The 23,174-nt window shown below is 45.1% G+C and overlaps 1 protein-coding gene and 1 long non-coding RNA gene across 3 annotated transcripts; one reads left to right on the top strand and one right to left on the bottom strand.

Annotated features, from left to right (window-relative positions):
* Window positions 1-12,999: 12,999 nt before the first annotated feature.
* On the bottom strand, window positions 13,000-18,367 carry LOC146183181 (uncharacterized). 2 transcript variants are annotated; one of them, XM_084609068.1, is made up of 3 exons: window positions 17,916-18,367; window positions 15,210-15,411; window positions 13,000-14,833 (listed from the first exon to the last, which is right to left on the bottom strand). In XM_084609068.1, exons 1-3 carry the CDS (start codon window positions 17,957-17,959, stop codon window positions 14,768-14,770), a joined length of 312 nt encoding a protein of 103 aa, XP_084465194.1. In that variant the 5' UTR covers window positions 17,960-18,367; the 3' UTR covers window positions 13,000-14,767. The 2 variants fall into 2 exon arrangements, with proteins under 2 accessions (XP_084465194.1, XP_084465195.1); XM_084609069.1 differs by having other exon boundaries at window positions 13,000-13,830.
* Window positions 18,368-18,731: 364 nt separating this feature from the next.
* On the top strand, window positions 18,732-20,912 carry LOC146183180 (uncharacterized). Its single transcript, XR_014708744.1, has 2 exons — window positions 18,732-19,010; window positions 20,517-20,912. It is a non-coding gene; the product is annotated as an uncharacterized LOC146183180 (long non-coding RNA).
* Window positions 20,913-23,174: the final 2,262 nt, after the last annotated feature.

Genomic DNA, 23,174 nt, shown 5'->3' with positions numbered 1-23,174 from the left:
GTGCCTTACTAGTGCATCGCATTTAACCGATTCTTATTTTCAGCTTCCGATACGCCCTAAAGCAGGCCCTCAACAGCGGGCCTGTAGTATCGCTTTTTAGCAGCCTAAGGCAATTCAAAGGCGGGGACGACAGAGTTGACGCAATGGCTGCAGTTTTCACCTGGGAGAAAATACTGAAGGTACAACTAGCGAAAAAAAAATATATCGACTGAGATTATACACATTTTGCCATGCTTTGTGCAGGTTGGCATCTTGCAAGCATCAGTCTGCAAATGCACCTATCAACAATAGACAGCTATAAAACTTGGCATTCGTGATTATGAAACTCGTACCTTGCCAACTGCCATATCACGTCTGCTGCGAGAGAGTTTTCGAGTCAGCTTGGATTCATTCATGTGTGGTGTGAACCAGCAGCTGACAGAGTTAGCACCGATTGAATTCTTGGCTGGTTACCTTGCACGTCCATTTGAAGAGAAAGTATGAATAGTTTTACAGAACCTCATGAAACATTTTTATTTATTCTGTTTTCAGTGCCTGCCCGTGTTTTCATTATTTATATATTACCAAAGTTTAAATAACTTCTAGTGCTTACTTTAGAGTGTCAATAATTTTATTTTATTAGTCCCCATCCATTTATTAACTTTGTGCCTTGTGATTCCTGCAAAACCCTGGGCTTATCAAATTTCTTGATGATGGACGCCTAAGGTATCTGAAAATCACCATGCACCTTTGTTAGCAAGGTGATGAAGTTCCTGCAGGTCATAAGAAGCAGCAAGCTATGCAACATGTTAATTTCATCCCTTCTTCCCTATTTTGTGCAATTTACGGAGTTGATTTGCGAGAGAGAAGACCGCAATCACACTAAGGACCTAAATAAACTAATGCGACCACTGCTGACCAACTGGACAGGCAACATCAATCAGACAGTGGAAAAAATCACGCTTGCACATAAACCTTTTTCGAGAAAAGTTCTTCGCTTGTAAAATAAGCTTACGTGTCTTCTGTGCATCACGCGGCTTCATAATCAAACGAGAAAAAAATTGCCAGAGCCTGCGGGCGTGTCGTTAAACTGGCTGTCTTGTGTTGTTTCTTTTGCAACAGTTTGTGTTAGCTAGTATGTTTTGGTGGTGGTACCCACTTGAATATTATTTCCAGTGAAAACGGAGGAACAGGCCTGAATTGTAAGTTTCCAGAAAAGTGCACGCTGAATAAATGGCCCCAAACCATGTCCCGATTTCAAGATTGCAATATCTAATACGTTATTACAGTGGTTGAAACGCAACTAAATGCACACGACTGCCCCGTTCTCGTTGTAAACGGAAGACCACGAATGACTTGGAAAAGCCTAGTGATGATAACTTGCCGCTATCACCTTATCAATAGCAAACTTGCACATAGCATCACATACTGAGTGAAACGCCGCTCATAATCCTAAATTGAGCAAGCGCCGACCACGCGGACGCCGAAACGAAAGCACAGCCACGGCTGCCACCATACGGCTGCTGCGCGCAGCTCTCCGCCCGGACTCGTCCCGGAGCGGTGGCGCCGCAGCGGTGGCGATGAGAACTAAGCGCAATACGGCTCTTCTGGGCGACGCGATGGGCCGCACCCAAGTGCTCCTCCATTGAGCGGCCGTGCACCTAGTCGGTTAAATTTTCATGCGCTGGCGCGCGAAAAGCTATTGCGAAACGCAAAAGATATCCGAGAAAGAGATCGAAACAGAAGAACAGAATAGCAGGAAGGTTAATTAGGCGATGCTCAGGCTACCGTACACGTGCAGAGGGGGATAAATGGACAATAAGGAAAGAAAGCGAAAGATGGCTGATGAAATCATAGTATGAAGCTAGGCGGCGCCGCGCGCACGTATTCCTTACTGTCGAAACGGTAAAATGCAAAATGCAATAAAGGGAGATTGTTTTCAGGCTGTATTAAAAAAGGCAAACAACACAAAATGTCACTCAACTACATCATATGATTAGAGCGTACCGTCATAGCGTGCTCCGGAGTACTTATTTTTTTCTCAGAAATAAGCAGGTGGTGAGCCCGCATGCATATTAAACGAAAATTTTATATATGAAACACATCACATGTGGCACGGCCGCTCGATTGAAGCGCACTAAGTGCGGCCTGCTACGTCGCCCGAAACCGGCGGGAGGCGCCTACTTCCAGTCGCCACTAGTCGCCACCGCCGCGGCGCCACCGTTCGGGGACAGCCGCGCGCGGAGAGCTGCGCTTGGCTGCGCTTTGAGGGAGGCGTCGGCGTGGTAGAAGCCTTTTATTTTAAGGATAGAAGAGCTCCGCTTCACACAATTTGGCAACAAGAATTAGTATATACTGTCATGTCTAGTATGACCATGTCAGCACTTAGCACTTGCTCGGCAAGGATGTATACTGGAGTGTACCCCGAAAAACTTAGTGACGGTGGTTCAACCGATTGGAGAGCTCGCATTACCATGATGTTGCATTCGGATCCAGTTGTTCGTCACAATAAAATGTGATCCGGCTGTGAACAATACTCGAAGCTTTTCAGCTGCCATGGTAGCCTAATGAATAACCACTTAATTAACTATGTCGCGAATTCCGTGTGTCATTTTCATACCATTTACTCATTCCTGCATACAGCTTTTATACACAAATTGGCGTCAACCTGTTCTAAGCTGCCAGCGCTATCCAATAAAAAAATGTCCTACTATGAGCAACCTCTGTGAAAATGCGACATGTAACCAACCCTTCTATCTCATTGTGACAAATTTTACTGTGGAAATATGAAGATGTTTATTAGGTTAGATCTAGATGATAACCTGGGATCTTCTACTCAGTTGGAGACATTAAACTTTGTACGCCAGAACGCTATCCGTCATGGCTTCCCGCATTTTGCATGAACGGACAAAGTAAGCGCGCTTGATAGAGCCGGTCTGCCTCAAGGTGCTACGTATATGCGCCGAAAGTTTTTATTACTATTTTTATTGGCTGCTCGCAAACCCATACAATTTTGCTTGTTCGTAATTTTCAATGAAAGAACGCGCATCGAGTGCTGCTGTTGTGAAACTCTTAGTTGTGATCACAAGAATGTTCACGCATCAGAGCGCAACTGCAGCCGAGATTCAGCGAGCAGCCGAGTACGCTTATATAAGGGCCCCACAAAAAAAGGAAGAAAATTACCAATCGCAGATGAAAAACTTTTCTTGAGAGAGGTTTATGCCATAGCTATAAACATCGCTCCACTGTTGAGTTGACATTTCCAGCCCAGCTCGCTATCGTGGGGGCAGCAACTTAACGGCATAGCGCCTAAGCATGGGCACCATCATTGTTATTATAGATTAGCTGCAGGTACTGTGTACAGTGAGAAAACAATGATGAAACCAAAAGTTCACACAGCTTGCTGCTTCACCGGACCTCTTCAGACTTCATCATCCTGTTAATGAAGGTGCTCGTAAGCTGACAAAGCTTGATTACTTCTTTTGCGGGGTACATCAAGCCTCCATTGTCCTTGGTTTTCATTAACCTGCAACTGGTCCAGTTGACTATATTTCCTGCAACAGGCTCTTGCTCGACTGACATGTCGCCTCAAAATTATTACCAAATATCGCATAAATTAAGCAACAACCTGGTAGTGATAAACAAAACTTGGGGTTCTTAAGTCTCCTTGAGGAGCCTCGTTAGAGTGCCCGCACTTTGCTACCTGCTTATTCACCGTATCCCGTAATTGCTGCCTCTGTCGCATATCATTAGAATGCAACCTTAAGCCACCGCATTATATGAAATAGCACCCTACACATAGCTATATAAAGCCCCTCTTTACCGAAGCCGTACGAACGTGCCCTATAGGAGTATAGTGTGCCTGACTTGGGATCTAAGGGTCCCGCTTTCAATAACTTCCCTTTCACCCTTACATCTTATTGACTCTCTCTGATTTGGCAGCTCCTGCCACATTCAACATGTCATGTGTTCTCATTGCGCCAAAGGTGTCTGGCCATGTCACCAACTAAAGTGCGTCTTACCAGAGAGGATTTTTCCGACTTTCCGCCGACAGAGCGGGCGCCGGATTTTCTGTGGAACGTGGCTTTTCATTTTATCGCATCGGCTCAAACAGTCTCAACAGTATAAACAAATGTTGTATGCACAGGCTCCTTTACTTGCAAGGCCACTCAGACTAGCGCGGCAAAATTTAGAACAAATTGCATGCTTATATAAAAAAAAAACAAAAAAAAAAAACATTCGTAGCTTTTTCTGATATGTCCTCGCAACATAAGCTGCGAGAAAAGCTTCTGGTGCTACCTAATCGTGTTCATCTGCTTCACAACACATCGTTAAAAATCCTAGTTCACTGGCTAGCTCCCTGGTAACTAAATAGGTTAAACAACGTGTCGGGAGCACAGGAGAAGAGGACGACACAACTAGTGCGGTTGTGCCGGTGCCGTCTTCTCCTGTGTTCCTGTCACGTTGTTTGTACGGTTAATCGATAATTAATCACCAACAAGTCCAATCTGCTGTCCCTTGTAGCAAATTCAATGGCAGCTGATAGGGCATTATGCTTCAGCATCTGGACTTTTTAACCTCAGCGCCGCTTTCATTTCAGAGGAAGCGAGTGAATTTCCACTCCTCGCTGCTGTCTTTGCCTGAAGCGAGCTCAGCGGATAAAATTAGAGGGTCTCTTAGATGTCTCTTAAGCGTAGGACGGCGAAAGCCTACCCTTCTCCTATCATTTGCCTCTCATCGTTTGCCACAGTTCGTCATTTCAAGACGTCGTTTGATATATTGGTCGTTTCTCAGTCATGATGAGTCTGCCTGCGTAGTCATTGTAGCCCTTATAGCTCATAACTAAGCAGGTTACTCATTTAGAATCAGCAGTTGTCATTACATGTCGTCGTTTCACATATTGGTCATTTCGTAGTCATTAACAGTAATGATGAGTCATGCCTAGCTATTATAGTCATTACCATAGATCGCTAAGCATTTTTACTAATTTCTAATCAATTGCGGTCATTACATGTTGTAGTTTGATATACTGGTCATTACAAATCATTTTAGTCATTATTAACCATTATTAGTCATTAGCATTAGTCATTACCTCTATCAATGTCTATTTATAACTTTTTTGATTGCCTATCACCATCAATCATATTCATTCTTAATCTCCCTCCTTGTACGTCCGCTTTGCGACTGGCACACCAGTGCACAGATGCGACGCACAGATAACAGGCACAGCTTCTGCGCATAGATTTTCGCTCCATGAGCCTAGAACGGCTTTCGCCTTAAAAAACAAACGCATCCAGTGTCAACGTTAACGTGCTTGCACACGCGCACACAAAAAAGTTTGCGTTTACCACGCAGACGCGAGGCGAAAGCGCCCAGAAAGGAAGCAGACCGCGCGCTCAAAGCCGGCGACCCCGGCGGCGACGTGTCCCCGAACAGTGGCGCCCTCAGCAGAAATAGCGGGCGCAACTGTAAACTCCCCAAGGACGCGCTTGCTCATTGACGGCGGCGCGACGCAGCAGGCCGCACCCAGTGCGCTTCCATCGAGCGGCCGTGCATGTGGCAAGCAAACGTGTCATGTACATGGAACATACATTCTTTTATTAAAATAGAAGTTGTGAGTATTTTTGCTTGCTTTGCCCATCGTGGAAAGGCTGTTCAATTCATTAACATTGCAGTGAGTGCATAGTGCAAGGCAAAAAAGGTTAGGGCCGACGTTTAAGAAAGTCTCTGATGATCCCTGGCTACCTGTCGCGCGAAGTTCCTGCACAGCCATCGAGCCATGACCTCTCAGGTTGTACTCACGAACCAATCAGACAGATAATTACAAAGCATCGCGGTGCTCTCTGAAATTCATGATGGCTTGGTGGGCGCTGTTTAACACATAGACAGAGCTTTCTTTGGCTCTTTGTTAAAGAGCGTCCACGAAACCATCATGAACAACCTACAACTCGCCCAAATTTCCCTTCTGTTGCTCTCTGAAATGTCTCGTCTCGCGCAGATCAACCGCTTGAGTTAGCGGACCGCATTGCTGCGCTTGGCAACGACGGTGCGGATCGATGGTTTCTCCATGAGAGCAAAGCATTTGCAACGGGACGGTAGTTACGACCTTCGTGTGGTTGTAAATCTGCGTCTTCATTATCAATCCTCTAAAAGATGACGCAGCTGAAAAGTTTCCTTATGACGTCGTTTCAGTGCTTTCTGCAATTACAACAAGATGTGTCAGCTTACTTCACCACCCACCAAACTCTCTACCAAACTGCGGTGAGCTAACAGCCGCCTATACTGCACATCGAATTCGCTACGTTGTTTTCGCGGCCGCCTCAAGTGGTTCAAATTGCGGCGCCAAACTTTGGTCATTTACAGCAATGGCAGAACATCCTTTGCGTAATGAAACGTCATTTGGACGTCATTATTAAATGTTTATGCATGACGTATTTCCCTCCACACAACGTCAGCCAATTAGATTTCAGGAGTCGGTTCTTGAGAGTTGGCGGTTCATTTTAGCCCATTCGTAATACAAGCGTAAGTGCTTCCCTTTCTATCATGCATACTTCTGTTTTCCCTCCACAGTTACTTATATATACCCTCCATGCATCATGAATACCACTGCTAAAAATCTGTTTTCATGCTCACGTCATTTTTACGTCACCACAAAAAGCCATTTCGACACACCAAAATTTCGCGCCACAAATGTGAAACACGTGACTGTTCTGAGAACCAATCAGAGAAAAAAAAATGGCGCCGAATGGCGGCCATGTGTGTCGAGAAAAGGGCCCCAGAGCGACCCATTGACGGCCTCATCTGATAATAGCAATAATGGGCCGATTAGTTTTGATTTCGCTTTTATGACAGCGCGCCATTCCGTGGCGGCGGCCATCGGCCATGCTTCAGCCGGCTCTGATGTAGCGTTGCGCGACATTTCAGACGGTCACTGGCGTACTGGGCGTTTTCCGCGCTTCCACCCATGTGGTTCTTCCTCTGCTTCGAAAATGAGCGCCCAAGTTCCGTTCCGCGTAGTGTTCCTGTATATGCTCCCATATACAGACACTATAGTTAGCAAGGTGAAGCCTCAAAAGCGACGCAGGCTTGTATGGGGTATCGCCACTACCGCGCGTCGCATCGTAAAGGATGCAGAGGAGGCCCGTCCATTTTCGAGACGTCCTGCTTGATGCATTGATGGAAGTGCGAAAAATAGTCGCATTTGTGCTGTTCTCGTTTGAAAAGGCGAACGTCGCACGGCCTTTCGCGAAATAAATTTACCGCAGTGCAAACAAGTGGTTGTTTTCTTTTTTTTTTTGGCCTGGGGGGGGGGGGGGCAGGATATTCAATAATTCGAATTCGTTTTTCGGTCCCATAACGTTGTTCGAATGAACAAACCTTTACTGTAATTTCTGCATTAATAGCGCGGAAGTTACACGAGCATACTTGAGTTGTTCTGCATTAGCCTGACCTGGCCATTGTGCGCGGTCATTACCAGCCGCCACGGAGCTTTCGCTGTCTCTCATGTTCGAGAGCACGAGTCTTTTGTAGGCTTTGTCCTTTGTTTTCCTGCAGTCCTTTGGGACCAGGGTGCGGAAGTTCATGAGCTGCTGCTGCATCTGTTGATGCATCTGTTGTAAGATCTGTTGATGCTGCTTCGTCTCCTCATGAGATTATAGGGATACCCTCATCATGTTGAATTCCTGTCAGGGGCGGGTTAGATGCAAAATTGAATACACCACGACGAAAGCTGCGCTGTGCTCGCTACCCGGGAGGAAGTCCACATAAAGACAAGACAAAAATAATAGCAATGCGTACCAACACGTGGTGATTAAATGATGTAAGAGGTGAAGCGCAGTTGTGCGCAGATAAAAAAACTTTCGCTTCGAATAATGCCATTTTCTTTTCCCACGCGCTTCTGTGCTACCTTTTTGTGTGTTTAGACGAGAGAAAATTATTTTATTGTTATTGCACAACAAGGAAATTTCTCAAATTAGGTGGTTGCCATCCATCCGACCTTTTAACGGTTGGGATGCCGGTGGCGTGCGCTGCTTCGCGGAACCGTCGAAGTGGATGGATGTACAAAACCTTATTTAAAGCGGAGGAGTTGAGGACTGGCAAATCCCTGTGTTCCCGCAGAGCCCCACTGTAAAACGTCCATTCCGCGAAGGTCCATATATGACGCTGGCAATCCAGCCTGTGACAATGGGCTCGTCAGACGGGTCCTTACTACCGTGGCTATATTCTTACAGCGCACCAGTAACTCCCAGTCCTCACAGATGATGAGGTGTTCCAAGCCCCGCGAAGGAGGGTCCGCCGGGCAGAGGATAAGATGTGGAGGATGTTGGTATGGGGTTCGGCACAGAGGGCATAGGCGGATGTGGGATAGATGGGATGATAGCAGCTATGAGTCGAGAAGATATATGTTAGATTTCTCTAAAGAGTGGCACGTGCGTCTACTTTCTAGGCGTGAGTGAGGCGGAGCTAGAGCTGCCTAGTAACTAAAGGCCTTTGCCAGCTCCCTGGAAGTGTACACGCACTCGTGAACCCCAGATAGTGGGTCTGTGCCAGGTGCATATAGGTACCTCGGGCTGAATAGTCGGTCGCCTCGTTGCCGCGATTCTCCACTGCGTAGGAACCCAGATCAGCTCCACTTAGCTAGTGGGATTTGCGCAAAGGAGCTTGAATGCCAAGCCAGGACTATGGACTCTGCCTCGCGCAAAATTTTGAATGGCAGATTTGATTTTGTATACGTATTATCGGCTGTTATAGTTTCCTCCATTTCAGAGGAGATGTTTGGGAGAAGAGGGATCTCGAAAATTGGGAAGAGGGAGGAACTTACTGCGGAAGCCGTGGCGCATATGCCTGTGCATGCTGCGTACGTCTTGTGCTGATTCGGTGTATGAGCCTCTGAGCCGTACTGTCGGGCTATACGGCGCTTTACGTGGAGGTGCGGGTGCATATTTTGGGGAAGGGGCTTGGGGATAAGAAAGATGAGCTGGGCCATTAACCCCGGCAACACGAATTATGGGCCAAGTATTGGTACTGTATTGTCAATGTCCGGCCCTTCATAGGACTCGCCCAAAATCGGAGTGTACGTACACTCCGATTTTGGGCGAGTTATTTGCTGCCGGGGTAGCGGGTATTCTGACTTCGAGATGAGAGAGGGTGTAGCAACTTCCTGATGTGCGTGCGAATGGTATGTACTGGGCATGTTTATGGGCTTCAATGAGCTCCTCAATGTTGTGAATGTTATATAAACGTTCATTGGGTGTGTTGCAGGACAATTTGAGTGCGGCTTTGTAGGCTTTGTAAACGAGTATATTTTAGAGTGTTGATGTGTTTGAGAAGTGAGAGGAAGGGGTGTAGAGCACACGACTGGGACAAATGCATGGAAGACGTGACATAAGTAGCATTCTCTCATTCCTTTGTGTCTCACCGTTGAGGCACGATATGGTGCCAGCAATGTTCTGGAGGTTCTTGAAGTGGGTGTTCTTACCATCAGATATATGATATGGATTCTCCTGCATCCTGAGAAGGGGGCATCAGGGACAGGCCGGCCTTCAATTTTGACTCAAATAGGGGCGCATGAAGAGATTCGGCTGGGGTAGGATGATCAGCAGCTCCTTCTCCATTGAGCACGAAAGTCGGCCCTATATGCCGTTTTCATACGTTTTATTGAATCTGCGGTTTCAAGGGCTTTCTCTGTGTCGCCTTCGTTGTCATATGCATGTGATCCATATTGTTATGTCGGCGGAGCAAAGGTCAGGTTCATTGTTTTTTTTTTCCTACTTGAGCTTTGACACGTACGTGTTGAACAAAAAGGGGAGATGGGCGACAATGAATCTGAAGCAACAGATGAAATACTTCATAAACAGTAACAAGGAAACAATACAGAGACGTATTTACAAAAGAGAGATGGCTACACTTGTACAATGAAAGTTTGCTCAAATACGAGCAGCTTCACGAGCTGGCACGCTGAACGACACTTGAGCTCACAACTTTCTCAACCGGCGTCTGACTGCTACCGCTGTCGCAGCCTCATCCAGAACCAATTAACGGTCACGGCGAGCTCTCAATAACCGTGTGCGAATTTTCCAGAAGCGGGAAGGGGCGCTGAGAGGATGCGCAAGCACCGGAGCACGCACAAAGCTATGCTCCTTCTCCGGCCCGCTAGATGCATGGCTCTCGAATTTCCCGATGCCGTGGTCCACTCGCGTGGTCTTCTCAAGAACACAATAGAGAGATTTAGCTTACCGGAGACGTACAGACGTAGACGTATCGGACGCCTACTGCGCATGCGTGAAAACTGCCGATACGTACAGGCGCTGGAGACGTACTCTAGGGTGCCTCGATGTAGCATCGAGGCACCCTAACGTACTCCGGAGACGTATGCCGCGTGACGTCCAGCTTGCCGTAATCTCGCGAGATCTCACGAGATTTCAGCAGCCATGGATCCAAGCCGCCAAGCTAAGCCAAGCGCCGATGGGATGGTGCTACGAGTGCTTGTAGAGTGCTGCTGTGCGCAACGGGCCACATAGTTCTCCCGTTTTCACATTGGTGTCATTAAATGCTGTAATACCCTTGCCCCGGCCGTGCCAAGAAAACATCATGCGCAAGCGTTTCAGTGCGGCGGACGACCAGCAAGTAGCTCGAGATCGCCATCATCCTGTACATACATACACTGTACAGCGCAGGGAGAAGGCGCCGTCGAAAGAAGTTGCAACGATTTCTAGGGATCCGCCGACGGCGAACGAGCGCTCGCTCCGCTGCGCAATGAAGGCGTTCGCAAAGGCCTTTGCAAGCCATCCAGCGTCAGAGAAAAAAAAAAAAAATGATTCTGGTAAGTCACTACTCACTACCTTCTCTGTTCAGACGATCGGACTGGACAGCGGACTGTCCGAGCGGAACAATTAGTTATCATATGTGGCGAAAACGGCACTTTCGAGTAGCTCGGAATGGCAGTGACTCGGCGCCTGCCGATCGCGTGCGCTCCGAGTAGGAGTGGTGGTGGATGATGCTTTCCCACGATACATACGGCCCGCCCGTCTGAACACCGCCTAGTCGATTGCTGGGGAATAGCAGCGCAAAGTAAAAAGCCACTTACGTTGTGCGAATTAGATACTTGATATTTCAGCATTTTTGCTAAGCATGGCTCGAGTTGCATAATATAATACACGTCGTGTAGCTGCTTTTGTTTACATGTGCATGTAAATGTGCACAGCCACCAGGAGCCGCAATAAATGAAAATTGTTTGCAAGATGATTTACTTTATCTTCTCAGACAATTGTCTGGCACCATTAGCTAACAGCACATGCTGAATGCAGTGCCAAAGCCAAATATTGCAAGAGGTCATTTATTTTATTATTTTTTTTTTTGCCCCAAGCTTATGAACTTGTGTCCCTGTGTCAGCACGTGAAATGAAGTGCGCCAATATTTTATGCTGTTGGACAAAACATTCAGGCACTGGAATCTTGGTAATAGGCCCTGTATGGCTTTCCAACACTCTTGAGACGCTTCCTAGTGAGTGACATCTTTGGAGTACCAACCCATAACGATTCAAGTATGATTTTGTCTGCCGTAGGCCCGACAAGCTTGTTACTGAAAAAGAGGCTCGATAAGTGCCTGCTTGTTCTTAGACCACAACCATTAGAATAACTCATGTGGTTTTTCCAGTCGGACAAGTTTCCTTCCGAACGACTCACAGTAGTTTGCGCCTATCTGCTTCACTTGCTGCTCTTGCTTCTTCCTCCACCGGCGATTCAAAAGGCTGAGAGGAGGTGCTACGGCACATGCACAGTGCATTTTTTTTACAATTATCTCCAATCACCAGTGACTCATATTAAATTTACTTGCAAACAAATATTTATTATGCCACATGCTTCCTTCCCTTACAAAAATTTCGTTTGTATTAAGGCCAGTGCTAGATGCGTTATATCTTTGCCACTGGTGCAAAGACATTGTTTGCGTGTTGCACTAAATTTGATGGTAGAACATTAAAACAGCCAGTTTGGAGCAGTTTTGGAGCAATATTGCATTTTGGAGCAGGATAGAGCAGGAAAAGCAGTTTGGGAGCAGAATGGAGCAAATGGAGCGGCAATTCCACCCCCGATAGGTGCATTCACAAGAGGAGACTGCTGCACTTCTGTGCCATGATATAGGGGTATGCCATATGCCCAGACATTTCATGAATAATCATGTGCGTAGTTATTCACTGCAATACCAGCTGGAGAGCAATATTAAACAACCTCCAGCTTTCTCATAACAGCTTTAATTTTACAGTAATTTCTGTGAACACTGCACCTTTTCATTCCAGGAAGGTAGAAGAATACAACACGGATTTTTTATGCAGCACATGGTGAAGAACACTGCCCCGTGTGAAGATGGACATGTGAAGATCAGCTGGTGAAATCTTGGCAATCAGTTGACAAGATGCTGATTGCGCTGATGAAAGAATGAAAGTTATTTATGTTGGCACTATATCACATTGCAGATAGCACCAGTTTATTTTCTCCAAAACTCTCTCGACCATGTTCACTTTGCCAAATAAATCCCAAATACATTTTTGCAACACAAATGCTGTCGGTGTGTTTCTGTTCTTGCATTTTATGGTGCATAAGTAGCTAAGGCTACAGTTTCGCAAATACAGGTCCAAAATTATCTGCAAAGGGCATTACACTAATTTTAAATTGCATATTTTAAGAAATATTTGCATTGTTAGAATTGTAAACATATGCAATGACTCGAAAAAAAAAAATATGTGCACAACCTCTCTCAAGTGAGCCTCAGCTACAACGTTGAAAACACTGTTAGTGGCCTGTGGTCACTTCACCAAAGGAAATTCAAAATGTCCCGTCACATAGTGGTAATTGCTAAAAGCATATCATAGGTCAGTGTTTCTCAAATAAGGGCTCACGAAGTGATTTTCAGGGTCCACGAAACCTACAGCTGCAAAAAAAAGAAAAGAAAGATATGCGTGATAGCTTTGGCCTGACTAGACACAGTTTTGCAGGGTTAAAATCTAGGAGATTCAAAGGCGACTTTAGTTTATGAAAAAAAAAAAAAAAAGAGTGCGGAAACAGAGGGAGAGGGCATCTGCGGCATTCGTTGATGCCAACGTTGGTAAAACTCGAGCTCTGGCTGCACTACTGGATGGGGCTACAATGCAAAGCGTCTCGGACATGATGACATGACAGCTCAATGAGAGTACAATTAATTCAGTAGTGTACAGAAAACTCTGAATAATGACTCTAGCAGCACATGCGATCAATGAATATATGAGCTGTGAATTAGCGGCATAAAGTGAAAAACCATAAAATGGCATCATCACTTTTTGCATCTGGTAGCACAGGTTCTCACTGAAGCCGTCAGACGGCCTGACAAAGACAAGCTGTGGTGGTTCGCCAAAGCAGATGGCACTTCACACATACACTTTTATAACTCAGATGCCACCTTTCCTTAATCTAGACAATACACAAATGCACACACAACCGTTCGGGTGAAACACTAGAGACGGCCCACGCAGCACAACTCAAGTACAGCGTCCAGACTGGTGGTCTAGTGCATATTTGTGGTCACAAGCATCTCGTGCCACTAACAGTTCGAAGTTAGCGTTGGGAACAAGTGAAGCCGTTGGTCCGGAGCGCAGCTGTCGGGTGTTCACCGGTAGACGGTCACGCAGTCAAAGGAGCATGGGAGACAACGCCGAACCAAAGTCATCGCGTCTTTTCAGTTCGCCAAGTAGCGAGATGGCAAACCGAAGCTGTCATATCGCTGCACACAACACTCAGGCAAAAACCCCTGCATTTGAACACGAACACTATCACACGCCACCCGAAACACCACCACGCACACACCATGTCATGTTGAACACTGCGAGACGAGAACAACGAGAAAGTAGTCATGCACTGCTGCAATCAATCGAGATAAATATTGCCGCATCTCGCATAAAAAAAAAATTCATAAAGCTGCATCTCGGCATAACAGCGTCAACAAATGAACAGCATAAATCTTTGGGTAGCATTGTTGCATGCAGTGATGCTCATCTTGGAAATGGAGTAACTGTTCTAGAAAACACGGACAACAGAAACAGAAGTGGACATGGACGTACATAGGCTCACAACTGTATTTTACTAACCGAAAGGACATATATACAGCAAGCAAAAGTATAGCGTTGAGCATGCGGTTTTGTGCACTTTATATGTGTCATCTTTACTTAGTAAACCCAGTTGTGAGTCTGCAAGCCTCCTGCCCACTTGTTTCTGATGTCCAAGTTTCCTAGTGCACTTACCCTATTTACAAGATATGCACCACTGCATGCTGCAATTATTGCTGTAAGGAATACGGAGATGAATTCTGCGACTGTTGACAAATGCCTCAACTATGAAGGTCACTGCTTGCCATGCTTGTCTATATTTTACTGAGAAAGGCAGCCTAAAAAAAAAAAAAAAAATGTTCCAAATTTTTTGACCGCAGGACGTAGGCCGACACATGTCTGAAAAGGCACAAGGTACTGACTAACTGAGGCAGACACAAGACAAAGTACATAGACACATGACAGCTGTACAAAGATGTTTGGCAGTTCATTGCGCAACTTTATACATGCGCCCTACCTGTTACCATCTCAAAGTTTGGTTCTTGAAATAGTCAATAAAAGCAAAATCCCGTGCTACGCTGCCAAACCCTTCCTCTACAGCTTTCCTAACACTGCTCATTGCCTTGTTGAAGGCAACATGATGAGGCTGCAGTACGGCACCTCCAAACAGCTTGTAGAGTAGAGGCCATCGGGGGTAGGCTGCATCACTATAGATCACATATTTATGACCCATGGTGATCTTCTGCAGGTTCTCAAAGCGCACCGTCTCCTTGAGGATCCCTAAAAGATAGCAAGAATTAAAAATATAACCAATGCGGGTCTACACAGGTGCCTCTGTTCTTTTTGTATAATGAGATGTAATTACAGTTGCAAGTTTTTAGATACAATTTTTTCCTACAAATTTATAAAATGCCACATGCTAACACAATCTTGCATCACATACTTAAGTGCCACGTTTCTTTACAGATGAAAAGCTGTTTTTCATGAGGTGGGTCATTGAGTACCCTTTCCCAAAAACCAACTCAAAAAATATAAAAGTACTTGTGGAATTTTCGCAGCAGAGATGTTAGGCTTTAATTTGGAAATGCACTCCCCTGAATATGAAAAACATATTACAGCTAGTTACTGCAATGAAGACATGACTGAACAGGCTTACCTGCATCGTGACGCCTGCCTTTAAATGGCCCACTGGCAGACTATGGCACTGGTACACATTAGTGCCTGATATTTCTGCACAGGCTCCACTTGTGCCCAGAGAAGTCCTCCTTCTGAGCCACAGACGGTCGACAAATTTGCCTTGCTGTGCCATGATGAAACCCCAGCAGTTGAGCACGGGGGCCTTCCTTTGCATGTACCGCCTGAGGAGGAAAAATTGAAGCGGCTGCACGCAACGATCGCTTATAGAGTCCCTATAAAGTGGTCATCTTTCAGTGTGCACCTTCTTTACTGTGCCGTAGCATAATACTTATTGCATTGCTTTTGGAAGAGTTCACTAGCGTTACCTCGTACAGGCCCATCAATTTTAAGGTGAAAATCTTTAATGGCTCATACTGTCGGCATTCATTTGTTTGGTCACACTATAGCTGTCAATCAAATGACGTCATGATGATGCCATCAGAAAAAATTGAAATCCTGTTTCCGCTGGGAGCCGAACCTCTATCCCTCGCATCCCCATCCGAGCGCTTTAGCCAACTGTGCAACGGTCGGGATCGTGAAACACACATCAAAATTCTCCTTGTCTACAGTAGCGATGACAATGAAGTTGGAATTAGCAGTGATGACATTAGCAATGATAATGACGGTGCATTTAATTCATAATGATGAGAGCAAACGTGATGCATCGTGTGCACCAGCAACGCTTAGATTTTCACATTTCTGCAGTGTAGATTCCGCAGTGCTCCCGGATTTTTTCAACACTATCATCGACACTTGATTTTTTTTTTTTTCAAAGCAAGCGAAATTCAGAAACCGACACTAGTTATTTTCTTCTTCTTCTTCTTTTTTTTTTTTTTTTTTTTGTAATTGAAAGATCATATATACATCTCACTTTTGCAAACGGTTTGAGACAGTAAGGATGTAAATAAAGACCAGGAATTTCACAGAAATCATGTGCCAAATCAAAAATGAGCCAGATTCTACTGATGTGCAGATGGAAATGAGCCAAATCTATTTTATTCTTGACAGCTTTCTTTCTCAGCTTTAGCATGATAGGGTGGACTACTGCGAGTGTAAATTCAATTATTGCTTCTCCATAGCTACTTCCTTATCACTGTCTAGGATACAAAGAGATCACAGAAAAATCTGAAGCCAGAAGATAAAAACACTGGGAACATAGGCCTGCAGCAGACGAAGCAGTTTGTGCATAAAGCTAGCAAAATAACTTATAAAAGACTACATTTAGTTTAGCCTGTTGGCAGCGGCTTTCTGCATTTAGCAACATAAGCAAATAGCCGAAACTGGCAAGAAACGACAATATTTGCCGCTGTCTTGTCGCTTTGCATCCTATGTGCATCTACCATCCCCGGCAATACAATGGTGCACTGAATTAAAATAGCTTTTCATTAAACATATTGCAACTAATTTCTACCAATAGAAAATAGCCTCACATCTTTGCGTGAAGCAGAAGCCCACTAAGCATTTATTTGCTCACTTTAGAGCAAATCAGTGCTGCTGATTGTGTGACAATGAATATTACAACTCTTCATCAGCTGTATTCACAGTATGATCATTTACAGGTATTATTTTCACAAAGAGACTAGAAACGACTCTGAAAAAAATTTCATTCAGTCAAAGTAGGGTCAAATATAGATTTTCATATCGATCAGGGCCAAATCCAAAATTGCTTACATTGTTTAAATTATTGCATAAAATTTTATGAAATTTCTGTGTTGAGTATTTCTAATACATGAAGCAAATTAAAAAATAACTTGTGCTGATAACAACCTTTTGCGTATTTCTCAGTTTGTGTTTCAGTGGACTTCCCTAATTTAATAAAAAAAAAAAAATATTGACTTGTGTGCTAGTGTTTATGTTGATGACCTTATGCTGTGCTAGTAGGCAAGATCGAAAAGCAGCATAGCACTGGTTGCATTCGGGACGTTAAACAACAGTTTCACTAAATTCGATGTCGACAAGAGAGCACCTTCCCAAAGCTCTACAACCGAGTTGGAGAGCAGGGGTATATATATATATGCCTTTGCACAAGTGTGCCTAAGTTAACTGACGTAAAAAAAAAAAAAAAAAAAAAAAAAAAAAAAAAAAAAAAAAAAAAAAAAAATTTACAGCAGACGTTTGGTGACTGGGCACGAGCCAACTGCAATCGTTAATGTATATTATGTTTTACAGTAGCCAAAACTGCTCGCCTGCTAGAAACGACACAACGCCGTTACGCGCCAGAGAGCATTGGCCCCATGCCATCATCCCTAGGAGCATGAGCGCTGGTGCCTTTCGACTACAAAATGGTAGGGTTTTGACGTAGTTATATCGAGTAGAAGGCTCGGTAGCGTTCATGCACACATGGAAGCTGATGGGGATGATGTGCAATGTGTAGCGCGAGAGTGCGTAGCAGTGTGCACGCGGGATGATACGACATCCCGCCCCGCTTCTCACAAGGAATTTATCGCTTTAAATCCGCTTGAAAGCGCTATAAGCGGTCGCACAAGTGTTAGGCTGTTTTGATAAGCTCTGAACCTCAGGATTAGCGTTAATTCGCATTCAAAGATGACTACTGAAACGCCACAGCCAGTCAGCTTTGCTTTACATGTTTCGGCGGGCATATTTATTTGACACAGAAAGCACTGCTATCAATAATTTGGCTTGTAACCGTCAAGCCACCACTGTCACCACACCATGCGCTACTTACCTCGGAGAATCGTTGAAGAGCTTGCAGATCAAGCCACTTGTCATATCGTAGAGTAGATGACCGAAGTAAAAGAGCTGTGCCAAGGTGCCTCGGAGCCAGAGACTCTGACACGCTGCGCACTGATGACCTCATTTGGAATTAGGAGGGCTAACTGCAGCTCTCCGAAATCCTCTTTCTAGAATCTAAAAATCCTGTTGAACACTGTACACTGTGTTGTTGTTGGCACCGATGTTGAAGGGTACCACGCTCACGTAAGTTCCTTCGAGGCTTTGGAATATCGCGCACCCGTTGAAATCTATGCATGTCTTCAATTTCATCCCATGATAGGGTGCTTAAAAGCTGCCTGTCGTGAAGGGTGAAGGATGCTGTCGGCATGATGTAACGTAACGTGGGCAGGTTGCACCGATAGCAGAAGCAAATTCTAGCACACGACCGAAACACGAGCAGTTGTTTCCTTCCTCCATGCGAGCACCAAAACAAACGGATTTAATGCAACTAGGCTTGGATTGTTCAGGCTTGCTGCAGGTGACAAAGTGGTTAAAAGTGAGCTCAAATTAATAATTATTCGAAACACAGCTAACACGTCAACATGATGACTTCGGGGGATCTGCATGTGACATTTTTGTGACATTATTTGAAGTATTTATTACAAATTTCTATCTTTTTTTTATTGGATAGCCATCATCATCATCTGCATGTACGTCTAGCGATACGTCTTACGACCTGAACTTGCTGAGAGCCGGCTCGTTGATTCTCTCGACGAATGTGACGTCAAATAACTTTTAGTATTTGCTTTTTTCTAGAAATAAGCCTCAAACCCAGATGCCAATTACCCGGTTTCACAGCGCCCGAGCTACCCGAGCCACCCGAGCAAAAGCTGGCGCGCTTTTCGGGCAACGGGCTACCATGCAACGGGTGCTTACGCCTTGCGAGCCCTAGGTCGCCTTTCATGCGTCGGCTTGTTGTAGTTTGCGGGGCATCATCCCGATAGATGCAAATTCGGTGAAAATCTCATTCAGTTCGTGGATTGTTGCCCTAAATTCAACAGCGCAGCCTTCGGTCCTGACCCTAGCCTGTCTGCAGCCTCCGACTACGGTGAGTCGTACGTGAATGATGGTGTTTCGTACATGCCCGCGAGCTCTAGGTAAAGCATTTGTCGGCGTTCTGCTACCTTCTTGCAGCTTTTTTAACGAGTTTTTACACGGCAGTGCAGCTATGCGGTAGTCACAATTACTGACGCGGCGTAGTCACGGGACAGTCTCCGGGCGAAGGCATGTGGAGACTGCATAATGGCGTCGATCCCGTTTCTTCGCGCTTGAAAAAATCGTTGCATACCTGCTGCTGTGCACCGATCGGTCGCCGGTTGCTGTTGTGTTGGGGGTGCACTGGGGTATTGGGACGTACGCGGCGACTTACAGATGATGTGAAACTTTGTGAGTCGACAGTCACGGAAGTTTGTAATCTGCCTTTTTTTTTTTTTTTTTTTTTTAAGATTCTTCGTTTGTGGCCTAGTTTGTTTGGGCAGTAGCAGGCATTTTGGTGTGCGCCAGCGTGAACGCGCTGGTTTATGATCAGGTTTTATTGCCTTCCTCGCAGCTTCAGCAGATAGAGTGGCTGGGCCCATGGAAACGGTCGTGCTTCTGTCAAAAAACTCGAAAGGTATTCATCCATGCGGCCCATACGTGGTGCTGCAGTGCAAGAGGTCAGCTTCTTTGCAGTGTCGACGAAGTGCTAAAGAAGGGGAGTTGCTGGCTAGCTGAGAGATAGTATAAATGTAAACTGGCCCAGTGCGAAATGAGCCCCGGAGTGAAACGAGCCTGCTGCTCAGCACGAAATGGCTACAAGAGACGGGCGTATACCCGCACGAATTTATTGTGCTTATATGCTCACACGTTCCACTGTCGAGTACTCACATCGGTGCATGCAGCAATGAGGGTGACTCTTCGGCTATCATAGGTTCTTGCCCATGAGAGTATCTGCCCTTTTACTACCAAAATAACTCCATTGGTAGAGCTCGCTGAGCTTGTTTATATAGACTTAACACTTCGAATGCATGTCGCTACCGCCGAGTACCCTAATATATATTTTTGCTTGCTCCAACAGCGTCATCACTTTGAGAAAACTGGGAATGATAGCAGAAATAATGCCCCCATAAATAGTGGGCAGTGCTTCGCTTCAAGCTGCTGTCAAGGCCATTGACAGCTTATTTGAAAACAAAGCAATAATTAACCTGAGGTGGTACGTTTTGTTGAGGAGAGTGAGGCACCGTTGCATGTACTACCTTGTAATCCTGTCAAAGAGCTTGTAAGTTGCTGCTATAAGCACTCTTCATTACAATTCCATGCAAGCTGCAGCATATTCCGCACTTACTGCACACATGATTTAACTTAGTCTCTTTGTTGCTATTTCAGTGTTTTGCAAGTGTGCTAAATATTTGTATTTGTGCTAGCATTGAATGCCAGTCTCGTTGCTGCCTTTTTCCTTCTGCGGCAGGCACTCTCACTTGCTTTACTCAAATCAAATTCTACTGTGAGTGAGTTTGCTGAATTTATGCAAACTAAATGTAATTGCAGTATTGCTCTCATTTATTTACATTTGCAGAGGCAAGGAATACTCGGGGCCGACGTACGAGTTTCTTCCACCAGTTGGATACCTCTGCTACCTCGGTAGTGCAGTGCGACGTAACTGGTGTGACCAAATGGATACTCTCACTCCTTCTACTGGGTTAGAGCGTGCTCCTAGTTAAGTTTAAAATACCTTGCTTGCAATGTATTTAATCTTGTTGTGGAATATTGTCACCCTTGCATTTGCTGATATGTTATTTGGAAAGCATTCAGAGTGATTTTGGACGCATGATTTGCAGTGGCGGGAGGTGGAGAAGCACAAATGTGTGACTGCAATTTTTTGCCTCTCTAGTTTTCAGCCTTTAGAATTAAAGCAACAGATTGATATGTGAACAGGCCTGGCATGGATTAAAGAGTTTGTCATATACAACAACACTTGACCCTTGCGGGGATAACACAGCTGTGGTTATCTCAGCAAAAGTTCTCTGTGTGTGATGGTGTCCGAAACATGGCATTGTCTTAAGTAACTTGGCATGGAATCGGCCACTTCTTGCACTCTCTTGACAGCATCTATTGTAATGTGTGCTAGGCGACATGCCTTCGGATCTGTTGTATGTCTGCAGCAGTTGCCTTGATGTATCAAGATGGGGTGGTTGTTGCGAGTTGGAAATTCCTATTCTCCTGACTACACCAATAAAATGCAGTGAAGCCAAATACCAGAAACCAGTGTGTTATGTGGTTCATTGTGAAGGCTTGCCATTCTCGTAACTTTGCCAAATTGCTAGAAACATTATTTTTAAGCCCGGTCTTCTTCTACTCATAGCACAACTCATTTCGTGCTTCAACTTTTTGTGGTTTATAGTTGGCACATTTTGCAGAGGGTGACAAAATTTGAGCCGGTGTGCCACGAAGGTTAAATATCTGTTTATTGAACTCTTCTCGGGAAGCTGCATGCAAACCCTGCCTAATGTGGCTGTGAGGGCTTCGCACTTGATTGATGTACCGGCGCTTTACTTGTGGCAGCTGGTCTACATTGTACAGGACTGCCACTTTGAGGAGCACCAGCACTGCTATGAAGCAGATTCACAGCATTGTTCCTGGTGGAAGCAAGCCACTGTAGATGTTGCCCTCATTCCAATGCAGCTTCAGCCAGTGAAGTTTCACAATGCCAGTGTTGGACGAACAAGAGGCCTATGAACTTGAGCATTTCACTTAGTCATTTCTTCCAAACATCCGTCAAAACAAGCAACCTGTTGGTTTCCCCAAAATCCCTGTACAATCATATTTATTTTTATTTTTACAAATAGTTTGTATCATAAGCTGGAGAGCCTTCACTCAAGTATACACTAGGTTCCTATCTACGTGAAAACTACACGCTTGTGTGCCAGTGTCAACAGATCGTTCCTAACGATTGTGGACACCCTCCTAAACAGAGATAAAACTGAGAACATGCAGCGATCATGTGTACATACTATAGATGCTTTAGATGCCAGCTATAGATGCCTTTAATGTTACGATTTCATGTTATAATCGTGAGCTTGTGTTGGAATCGTGACATAATTTTTTTTCTTTTTATTCTCGACACAAACTCTTCCCTCGCATCATATATTCATTACGGAATTGTTTACCTGTAAATACGGTATATTCTGTGGTTCCTCTTTCATCTGATTGATGCCGTGAACATCGGCTGTGGTCAAGTGGTGTGCCTGAAATCCAGCCTGGCCTTTTTGTTCACTAAAGTCTAGGTTTCCTCTTAATCTATCGGTGATTACCTCATTGAATACGTTTAAACCCAGTTATAACCTAACTACGACAGGTCTGCAGTTTTATTTCTTGGTTCTGTGAAATTTTTGCGCGAAGAAGAGTGGAAACCAAAATAAGGAGTACATATAAGTGAAATCACCGTGGGAATGTTTACAGCAAACCCCCATTTCTCGTAGTCATAAACTTGGGAAAAAACATTTTGCAATTGCACTGTTAGAGCAACTGTGGCAGCAGCCTCCACCATCTCCGCTGCAGTTCGCGCAACATGGTTATGAGAGGTGTGAGGAGGGCGGCCAGAGACACCTCGCCTGGGAAATTGTGAAGTCATGCCACCACTGCTTGAGCTTGACTGGCCGTGAAGGCACCTGTGTCTTCACGTATGTTCCCGCTCTGTCTGCCCAGCACAGCCGCCCCAGGAAATACATACTTGCCACTCACATTGCCACTGCTTTCCTCCGTCCCCATTCCAACATGCGAGAGCTGTCATTGGAATCTTGCGAGCAGCTGCATGGTTGTGCTCTTTACCTTTAAATCTGTCAGTGAAGAACCTAGTGATAGATACTGATTGATAATGATAGTTAGTGACAGTGATGATAATGACAGAGATTACTATGATGTCATGGCCGAAACTTGCACCATGATGACATCACATTCAGTCATGACGTTACCAGGCGACTCGAGCACATGTGAAGGTTAACCCGATCCAGTCGTCAGTGCAGCGCCTTTCATTTGGCGTTTGCTCAAACGCCACATGACACAGCATACAAAGGCAGACGCAGTACAGCAAGCATCAGCAGCATTTCAAATTGGTTTACAGGAAAGAAAAGGCGTAGTATCTCACACTTCTCCGCGAACACCTGAATCAAGCCATAAGGAAAACGAGGAAGGAGGTGCCATAGTGGAGGGCATCAGACCACCGTGCAATAAAGGC

The sequence above is a fragment of the Amblyomma maculatum genome, chromosome 7 (genome assembly GCF_055883805.1).
Source record: "Amblyomma maculatum isolate TAMU_Amacu chromosome 7, ASM5588380v1, whole genome shotgun sequence".
Taxonomy (NCBI): Eukaryota; Metazoa; Arthropoda; class Arachnida; order Ixodida; family Ixodidae; genus Amblyomma; species Amblyomma maculatum.
The sequence above is the reverse complement of the archived record's forward strand: the minus strand, read 5'-3'. Positions and strand labels throughout refer to the sequence as shown.